Here is a 9881-nt window from a genome sequence, read left to right on the forward strand (position 1 = left end):
TGTGTTTAGGGGGGCTTATGTTATCTGAGTTTAGTATCTAAGGGTATGTATCGGAGTGAATCTGAAGGTAGGACTATGATAGCCTAAATAATTGTTTCAGCCTTGGTCGTTCTTTCAAAATACAGAAAAACACAAGTAACAGTGCTAAATATTTTTAGCAAGATAGAGCATTATTTCTCTTTCTCGTAAACACCCAGAGGCAGGCAGCCCGGAGCTGGTGTGACAGCTTTTGCTCCGTGAAATCCTCAGGGACCCAGACTCATTGGCTCATGGCTCCACCATCCCTCAAGGCCCCAAATGGCAACTAAATATCCTGCCATCGATCTCTCTGCTCCCATCCTCTTTTTTTTTTTTTTTTTTACGTTGCATGGTGCAGCATGCAAGATCTTAGTTCACCCACCAGGGATCGAACTCCTTCTCTCACCCCCACCCCCCTGCCCCCTGCCACATTGGGAGCATGGGGTCTTAACCACTGGACCACGAGGGAAGTCCCTGCTCCCATCCTCTTTTTTTCCTTTTCCTTGAAACCTCTCTGGTAACATTATTCACATCCATGGTTTTGCCTTGATCTGTAGCCCAGTTCTTTCTGTAGAACTTCATACCAGTACATCTGAATGACAATTGGCCATCTCTCCTGGGATGTCCCACAGACCTCAATTTCAACATTTTCAAAACCACTCTTATTTCCTCAGCTTCATCCTGTGGTCTCTTCCTACCTCTCTCTCTGAATGGCACCACGCAGTTGCCCAAGCCAGGACACTGAACATCCTGCTAACTTTTCCCACCCACTCTGCCCCCATCTCATCAGTTTTACCATCTCATTTTCTTACTTTGTCCGGAATCTGTCGCATTCTCTCTATCCTTTCTGCCACCATCTTAGTTCTGGCCCTCATCATTTCTACTTTGGATTGCTACAACTGACTTAAAATTAAGTCTAGGTTGCCACTGTTTTTCCTATAACAAAATTTTGATATTATTACTCCCTGACTTAAACCTCCCTTGGCTCCTTTTTTGTAAGACTCTGGAAATCACCTATGGAACTTCCTAAACACACAGATAACTGATTTCACCCCAGACCTGATGAATAACAAACATAGCTGATACTTATTTATGTGCCAGGCATTGCACTAAATTCTTTGTTATATATTTTCTGGCTTAATTCTCAGAACGACTTCATGAGTAGGTATTACTCTTTCTCAACTGTGGAAAATGGAACACAAAGAGATTAAGGTATTTGCCTTAAGTTACTGGACCATACGCAGTGGAAGTGAGCTATGGAACCAGGTAAACTAATTCCAGAGTCCAAGTTCTTAACTGTAAGGCCTTCCCCAGTCAGAAGCTCTACGTGTGATTCCAAAAGGCAAGCTCCATTAGCGTAGAACGGATTGTTTTATGTTTAATATGGAACGCTCGGCGCCCAACTCAGCGCGTCGCACGCAACAGACGGCCAGTGCGCAGCGGCGGGCCTTCACTTGCAGGCTGGGGTGGCGGTGGGGGCAGTCGCATGAACTCGAGAGGGTCCGAGGCGTCCACCTGGGTGGGGAGCGCTGGGCCGCAAACAGTTTTGCGGATCCTGGCTGGAGCACGAGGCGGGGACGCCCAGCCCCTGGCGGTGGGGGAGTTCAGCCCCGCGGCCGGAAGTCTGGGCGTAGCTTCCGGCGCGCGGAGATGACGTCCAGTTTGCGCATCCGCGTGGGGGAGCTGGTGGAGGATCCCGGGACGCGGAGACCCGGGGTCCCGGCAGCGGGGCGGCCCGCGGGCCACGGTGGGGATGCACCGCCGCGGAGTAGGAGCCGGCGCCATCGCCAAGAAGAAGCTTGCGGAGGTGAGGGGAAGGAGGCGGGCCCTACAATCACTCCAGACCCGCGAGAGACAGAAGTCTCTCCGCGCAGAGCTCTGTACCCTCAGATCGCCTCCCAACAGAATCTGACGCGGGTTTCTCGGTCCCAGGGAATTGAGTTTCTCCAGCTTCCGGTGTATTGGAATGTCAGCATCCCTAGATCCATCAGCCCTTTCCCCCACTTCCCCCAATTAGACTACAGTCGAGTCGTCTATTCTACTTCCTCACCCCCTCTCCCTAAGAAAAACCATTTGTGAGACCCTCTTAATACTTCTGCGGAGGCAGTACAAGTGGGAGCCCCCAGCACCCACTCTCTCAACTCATCCTGGTCTATTTGTCTGACAGGCCAAGTATAAGGAGCGAGGGACTGTCTTGGCTGAGGACCAGCTGGCCCAGGTGAGTGGGATGGAGGGCTCCAGGCAGCAAGGGAGATCCGACAAGGCTGGGCAGGACACCTTTGATATAAACCAGATTGTTTGGATCGAACTAAAAATAGGGCATTTGGCAAACCCCAGTTTCTGGGCTGCTCAGGTCATTTAGGTGACTTGCTGATAACAATGATAGCTAACATCTTTGAGTGATTACCTACTTGTAGCGTCCCAGGCACATGTCCATTTTCTTTACATACACTGTCTTGTTCATTCCTCCTGACAATCCTATCAGGAAGGAACTCTGTTCTTCGCACTTTCAAATTGAGGGCACTGAGGTGTTAAGTGCTTTATCCAAGGTTACATGGGTAGTAAGTGGTAGAGTTGTTTGATTTAGGTCTTTTGGGTTTTTACTTTAAATACCTAAGAATAACCTGAAAATATTGCCTAACCTGTGGCACCCACCACCATCACATCTAGGTGCATACCAGAAGTGTCAGTGATGGGGGTATGGCTCCTGCAGTTTCCTTCTCTAACACTTCCCTTTTCTGTACATGCCCTGTTGTTTACTCAGTTATTTTGCCTGGTGAAGAAGAGAAGGAGGCAGTGAGGCAGGGAAATGGGCCCTTGAACTGAGGAAAATAAATAGACACAGGGTGTGCTGTTCAAAAGCTCCCACTCAGGGGAGATAACGTGCAGGAATCAACTGGAAATGGTGATTATAATAATGTGTAAATTTCTAATATGTTGGAAATGAGGAGATGCTGGGCCAGGAGTGGTTATTCTTGGTGAGCTGAAGATAGGTTGTTAATTAGGGAAAGAGAAGGAGTAATGCAAATGGGAAGTCAGAATATCCCCAAACCAAAAGTATTTAGCTTTAGAATCTACTCTGGTAGAGCCACATCCCTTCCTCAGAGATTCTTTATCTATGGTTATCCCCAAGGAGGTTCTTGACTCAGAGATTAAAACAACACACCTAATTCGTGCCAGGCTTCCTTTCTCTCCTATCTAGCCTTTCTGTCAGTGGCTGAAGATTTCCCACCGTGTGAATGCTGCAAAATTATTAGGTGCATCTTCAATTAATTAATTTCATTAGATTTCAAAAAATTTTTATTTTATTTTTGAGTATAGTTGATTTACAATGTTTTGTTCATTTCAGGTGTACGGCACAGTGATTCAGTTATACATATACATATGTCTGTTCTTTTTCAGATTCTTTTCCCATATAGGTTATTACAGGATATTGAGTGCTATGCAGTAGGTCCTTGTTGATTGCACCTTCAATTTAATAACATTTTTTTCTTCTGGGAAAAAGAAAAGAAGCACTTAACACAAGCGAAATACAATTAATGCTGTTGTGTGTTATATAATAAGAGTTGTTAAGAGAGTAAACCCTAAGAGTTCTCAGCACAAGGAAAAAAATTCTTTTTCTATTTCTTTAATTTTGTATTTTGTGATGAAGGAAGTTCTCTAAACTTAACTGTGATTCATCCTGCAGATGTCAAAGCAGTTGGACATGTTCAAGACCAACCTGGAAGAATTTGCCAGCAAGCACAAGCAGGAGATACGGAAGAATCCTGAGTTCCGGGTGCAGTTCCAGGACATGTGTGCCACCATTGGGGTGGATCCTCTGGCCTGTAAGTTGTCTGTAGGGGTCCAGTGTTCTTCTAGGGTTGCTAAGGGACAAAGCTCACCTAGTTGTTGTCACTACTGTTGGGGCGTCTTCTATAACGGCCTACAGGGAGATCCAGAGGATGTTGTCTTCAGGGAGTCCCTAGCAGGATGGCTGAGTATCCAGTTTGATGGGAAAGATGGAGAGGTTGGAGTGCAGGCTGAGTAGCCAGTGTACATGATCTTCCCTGGAATGCTGTGCTGTGGAATTTTTTATGACTATTTTTCCCTTTGTTAAAAAAAAACGTTTTGATAAAAGTAGCATGTATTCAGGCAGTCAGTCAACAAAGGAGAAAAAGGAAAACGAGAAAGTGGAAGTCTTCTGACCCTGCCCGTAATTGCAGAGATAAAGTACTGTTAACAGTTTAAGGTATATCTTTCTAGACACCTTCATCATATTTATAAACTATTTTTAAAAAATATATGGGATTGGGCTTCCCTGGTGGCGCAGTGGTTGAGAGTCTGCCTGCCGATGCAGGGGACACGGGTTCATGTCCCAGTCCGGGAAGATCCCACATGCCGCAGAGCAGCTGGGGCCGTGAGCCATGGCTGCTGAGCCTGCGTGTCTGGAGCCTGTGCTCCGCAACGGGAGAGGCCACAACAGTGAGAGGCCCGTGTACCGCAAAAAAAAAAAAAAAAAAAATATATATATATAAAAATATATGGGATTATGCTGTAATTATTACTCTGTAACTTGCATTTTTTACTCAATAAAATATCTTCAATGGATTTTTGAATGCCAGGTCTGCATATTCTTTTTCTTAGCCTGTCTAGACCATATGTTCCATTATATTTCACTGCATGCTTTGGGAAAGGAAACTCACTTTTATAGTATCCTGAGCCAGAGTTAGCAGCCAAATAGATTGCCCACCTTTAGAACTGTCTGAACCTGTTGTTTAGTAGGAATTACCAAGAGTCAGATTGTGTTGAGGATCCTGAGTTGTAAGTGGAGCAGAAGGACGTAAGGCTGGGCAGAGAAGACTTCCCATAGAATAGATGTATTTTTTTAAGTATATGGGCTGCCGAAGCAAGCACTAGAATAGATGTTTTAATCTAACTTTGAAAGAAAAGATGTAACTATTGAATAACCTGCTTTTGTTTTTATGTCTTTTAGCTGGAAAAGGATTTTGGTCTGAGATGCTAGGTGTGGGAGACTTCTATTACGAGCTGGGTGTCCAGATTATCGAAGTGTGCCTGGCCCTGAAACACCGGAATGGAGGTGAGGGTGGCTCGGTCCTGGACTGGGCTTTGGGCTTCTCTGAGAGGGAAAAAATCTTGAAAGATGATCTTTCCTATCCTGCAGTCTGCAGGCCAGTAAGGTCTTGAGAAGCTGTTAGGTCCTGAGAAGTATCTTAGTGCTTCATGATGTTGAATCCATGACCAGTCTCCATGGCCAAGGGTAAATCTGAATGATTATCTCTGTTCTCCAAAGGTCTTTGGCCAGGAAGGCTTAGCTCCTAGTTGTTACAGAACATATAGGCAGGTAGGAAATAGGCCTTTTTCCCTGATAGATGATGTGTCTGGGTTATGATTTTCTCATTAGTAACTATAGGCCTGCCTTGCTTCTCCAAGGTGTGGTGATGCCAACGGAGTCTCTGTGCTCCCCAGAATGTTAGCTTTAAAACGATCATTCAGTGATATCATCTTAATAAGCACACTGAATGGTCTGTGTTGAAGTTAAGAAATAAAACTTAAACCTAGTTAGAAATCATTGGCTATAGACAGAAATCATTGGCTGTAGACACAGCCTTGGTGTCAAGAGAGCATTTACAGTTTTTCAGAGATGCTGTCTTTTTTTTTTTTTAAAGTCATAAAGGTAATCCTTCAACTGCTTTCTGTCCCCCTTTCCAATAGGTCTGATAACTCTGGAGGAACTACATCAACAGGTGTTAAAAGGAAGGGGCAAATTCGCCCAGGATGTCAGCCAGTAGGTTTTGCCTTCCAACCCCTTGGAGTATAGAAAGGTCTTTAAAAAAGGTGGAAATCTTTTCTCCTTACCACTCGTTCGTCTAGGCTAGTTTAAGAATCATTTTTATTCCTCTTCATGATCAGAAGAAATGTTTTTATTTTAGAAATCTGAAAATAGAGATATAAAAAAACAAAAAACCCATTATTTCTCAACTGAGATATTACAACTGTTAAAAGTTTTGGTAGATTTCCTTCTAAGCATTTTTTTCATGCATAAAAATAATGTGGGTGTGTGTATACACTTTTTTTTTTTCTTCTTTTTAAACATACTCGGGGCTGTATACACTGTTGACATTATTTGTGGTCAAGGAGACTAGAGCTGGCACTGAGAAAGGCTGGGGAAAGGAGTTGGGCTCAGAAGATGGGGTGTAAATTGACCTGGTTCACTAGCCTTTGTGTGACTCCAATTTGAGAAAAGGTAAAAAAGACTCTCAGTATGTGGGCTGGATATGTGGTCTACACATTATCTTGTGGGTTTTCTTTAATTTCAGTTAGTTGTCAACTAAGAAATCAAAATCTGGCACTACTGGGCCTGAATTTCCAAATGGCAGTAATCAGCTGGGTTGCCCCTTTCAAATCTCTATTTTGCCGTAGTTTACAGTACTCCCTATTGTCTCTTAAGTTCAGCTCACTTATTCACATTTCCTGATGGGCTCCTGGAAGCATATTTTTAACCTCTGTCTGGTATTGGAATGGTTTGCTAAGTGGAGAGCCTGACTCCTATACCACTTCCCTGGAATGTCCAAGCACCATTTGGTGCACTTTGACCCTGCCTTTTTACCGATGTAGTTAAATGTTGTGCGGCCTTTTGAGTCTTCAGTCATGGTATCCTGCCCAGGGCAGAGCTGAAACTGCATTGTTGCTAGGTCTGGTCTGCCAAGGGTCTTTAAGCAGCTCTTTCTCACCTCAGAGATGACCTGATCAGGGCCATCAAGAAACTAAAGGCACTGGGCACTGGCTTCGGCATCATCCCTGTGGGCGGCACTTACCTCATTCAGTCTGTTCCAGCTGAGCTTAATATGGATCACACTGTGGTGCTGCAGCTGGCAGAGGTACTGGTGGGCCGTGTGCGTGCGTGCGTGTGCGTGTGTGTGAGAGGGGGGGAGGGAGAGAGGGAGGGAGGGAGAGAGAGAGGAGAGAGGGAGGGAGGGAGAGGGAGAGAGGGAGGGAGGGAGGGAGAGAGGGAGGGGGAGGGAGGGGGGGAGGGAGGGTGTGTGTATGTGTGTGTGTGTGTGTGTGTGTGTGTGTCCGTGCGTGCACGTGAGCATGTGCATGTAGAGGCAGTCTGGGAGGGGATTTTCTGATCTCCTCCCCTCCATCACTCAGGTCTTTTGCTGAAACTGTCTAACGGATGCACTACTCAGACCTGTGCTTATTTAGCAGACGTTTATTGAGCAGCTATAGTGCAAAGCACTGGGCCAGGCTGTAGGAGCATATAAAGATGGGTACCATATAGTTCCTGCTCTCAAGGAGCTTACAGTCTAGTGTAGACAGACATGCAGACCACTAACTGAATTTCCTTGGTGGACAGATTTTTTGATGTCTTCATAAAACTACTTTATGGATTCTTTGAAAAAATGTTTAATCTTGTTTGCCATCCTCCTGTTCCTCAGCAAAGCCTTAAGCTGTATCATCTTCCTCGAAATCCTTATCCTTATCAGGGAAGACATGTTCAGTTTTCTCAATTCTGTAATGTAGAATAGAACTAAACGAGGGAGGGGGCTTTTCTGGATTGGGGAATGGTTAGGGTGAGGCAGGACAGGGGCTGAATACTTAAATATTTTAGATTATGAACAGTTTATGATGATCACCATTTCTTCCTATCAGTTAATCATTCTGAATCTTTCCTTGTCACTTTAGAGTTCTCTGGTAAAGTCTACATTAATATTTTAGTACCAGGGACTCGACTCTACTTTTTAGGACTGAACCCCTCAACCTACCTCTGTCATCCTGAAAGTCACTTCTCTCTTGCTCTCTACTGGGACCTCTAAACATTCTTCTGTGCTCTCTTAGGCTTCACCCAAGGGCAGTTCCCCCTCCTGCCTGGGTAAATTAATTGTCCCTGGGCAGATGCTGGATTCTAAGGGAAAGCACACTCTTAACTGACGCAGCCTCCATTCCTCCTTCCTTCAGAAAAGTGGCTATGTGACTGTCAGTGACATCAAAGCCAGTCTTAAATGGGAGACGGAGCGAGCGCGGCAAGTGCTGGTATGTGACTTTTGGAATGGCCCAGAAAAGATGGGCCCCAGATGGGAGGAGGAGGGTAGACAGGTACCACACAGGCAAGAGCTTTGGCCTCTCTCTCTCTGCTGACTTCTTGCCTGGAAGGCTGCTGCTGCCACACCAGAAGTAACCCTAGCATTTCTCTGAAGATGGCACTGAGAGGTAGAACTCACAAAGGCAGGCTTCCAGCCCTGGCACATGGGTACAGCCAGGCTGCCACTGCCACTGGGGAGTCACCAATGCCTCTCTCTGCTGACCTGTAAAGCCTGGTCAGATGGTTAATGTGGCTTGTACTGGAAGTAACACTGTTAGTACAGAGTGAAGGGAATTATTAACTACTGATAACTACATTGCTATAATTATATACTATTATAGTGCATGTTACATATAGTTTTATATATACACATTTCATGGTACTAATGAAAGACTGATGTTGTGAAGAGAGAGTGGCATGAACACGTAGGAACCCTGGCTTTCAATACCTTTCTCCTTACCCAGGCAGTTGAACTATAGACTTAACTTCATCTGTGAAGTGGGGATAACAAACATTTAATGATATTGGGTAGAACCAACCCATCTGGAGCATACTTCCAGCTATAGGAACTATGAGCCCATTCTAATACTAATACGGTTTTTCCATTAACTTTTCCAAAAAGGTTTCCCCCTAGCTGTCTGTTACTCCGTAAGTTAACTGAAAGGTACTGATCTCCATTTTGTTTTAGGGAATGGAGTTAGTGATTTGCTCAAAGCCATACAGCAAATATTTCTGTAGCCCTTCCTTCCACAACATCCCACTTTGTCGTTATCCTCTTTCCCAGCAGCACAGATTAAGCAACTTGGTGGCATTTCTCACACCTCAGGCAAAGACCTAGGCTAAACAAATCATTCTAATTCGGCTGTGTAAATATGTGAAGGCACTCTTGTAGATTTAGTTTGAAAACCCCACTGAAGCCAAGATAGGTTTGAGGATTATCTACCCTACGTTATGTAAACTCCCCTTTCTCAGTTGATTTTTCCCTTTTTCTGCCAGGAACACCTGCTGAAGGAAGGGCTGGCTTGGCTGGACCTGCAGGCCCCAGGGGAGGCCCACTACTGGCTGCCAGCTCTCTTCACTGACCTCTACTCCCAGGAGATTACAGCTGAGGAGGCCAGAGAAGCCCTCCCCTGACTGGGAATGCGGAAGGGGGCACAGCAGCAGGCAGGGAGAAGAGGGAGGAGCTGGTGGTGAATAAAACCTCGACAACTTTGTTTTAAGAAAGAACCAAAAAACCAAAAAAATTCCAATTTTTTTCTTCCCCCAGTATTCTTCAGCCATTACTTTTTTTTTTTTAAAGTGCCTTCACATTGCATCTTTATTGGAGAAAACCTTTTTTATCCGCTAAGGATAACCTGAGTAACATAGATAACAGTGAACATGTATAAAATGACTTGCACAGGTCCTCTAGAAGTTCATGGTAGAGCTGGGCCTAGAATGAAGGCCTTCTGTCTCCTGGCTAGACAGTCTAGTTTCTGTGGCCCTGAGACATAAATTATAGCCTCTGTTAATTCAAACCCCTTCCTCATAAAATGTTCCTTATCTCAAATGAGCAGACCCTAACGGACCAGTAAATAGTCACCCTTTCAGTCTCTTCCAGCTTCCTTTGTAGAGGTTCCAGGTTATGGCAGCAGACTCAGCTACGAGTATGAAGGAAATAGAGGTCAATGTTAAATGGTGGTTACAGAAAAGAAAATTTAATTTGAGGGGAGTTAACCAATAGTGGATGCAGTATTTCTCAAATTCCTTTTCCTCCTATAGTGGTCATCAGGTCATC

The 9881-nt window shown here is 44.9% G+C and overlaps 1 protein-coding gene across 3 annotated transcripts; it reads left to right on the top strand.

Moving 5' to 3' along the window:
* The first annotated feature begins 1683 nt into the window (after positions 1-1683).
* SNF8 (SNF8 subunit of ESCRT-II) lies at positions 1684-9373 on the top strand. 3 transcript variants are annotated; one of them, XM_022557936.2, is made up of 8 exons: positions 1686-1825; positions 2186-2236; positions 3707-3845; positions 4994-5098; positions 5734-5806; positions 6758-6899; positions 7981-8055; positions 9101-9373. In XM_022557936.2, the coding sequence occupies exons 1-8, from the start codon at positions 1772-1774 to the stop codon at positions 9236-9238; spliced, it is 777 nt and encodes a 258-aa protein (XP_022413644.1). In that variant the 5' UTR covers positions 1686-1771; the 3' UTR covers positions 9239-9373. The 3 variants fall into 3 exon arrangements, with proteins under 3 accessions (XP_089757250.1, XP_022413644.1, XP_089757249.1); XM_089901124.1 differs by lacking the exon at positions 7981-8055 and having other exon boundaries at positions 1684-1825; XM_089901123.1 differs by lacking the exon at positions 2186-2236.
* The last annotated feature ends 508 nt before the right edge of the window (positions 9374-9881 follow it).

This window comes from Delphinapterus leucas, chromosome 19, assembly GCF_059928025.1.
Source record: "Delphinapterus leucas isolate spDelLeu-1000000601 "Yukka" chromosome 19, BTC_Dleu_Yukka2, whole genome shotgun sequence".
NCBI lineage: Eukaryota > Metazoa > Chordata > Mammalia > Artiodactyla > Monodontidae > Delphinapterus > Delphinapterus leucas.

Coding starts and splice junctions, on each gene's coding strand:
- SNF8 (XM_022557936.2), top strand. CDS start 1,772: ATGCACCGCCGCGGAGTAGGAGCCGGCGCCATCGCCAAGAAGAAGCTT. Junction 2,237..3,706: donor CTGAGGACCAGCTGGCCCAG/GTGAGTGGGATG, acceptor TTCATCCTGCAG/ATGTCAAAGCAGTTGGACAT. Junction 6,900..7,980: donor TGGTGCTGCAGCTGGCAGAG/GTACTGGTGGGC, acceptor TCCTTCCTTCAG/AAAAGTGGCTATGTGACTGT.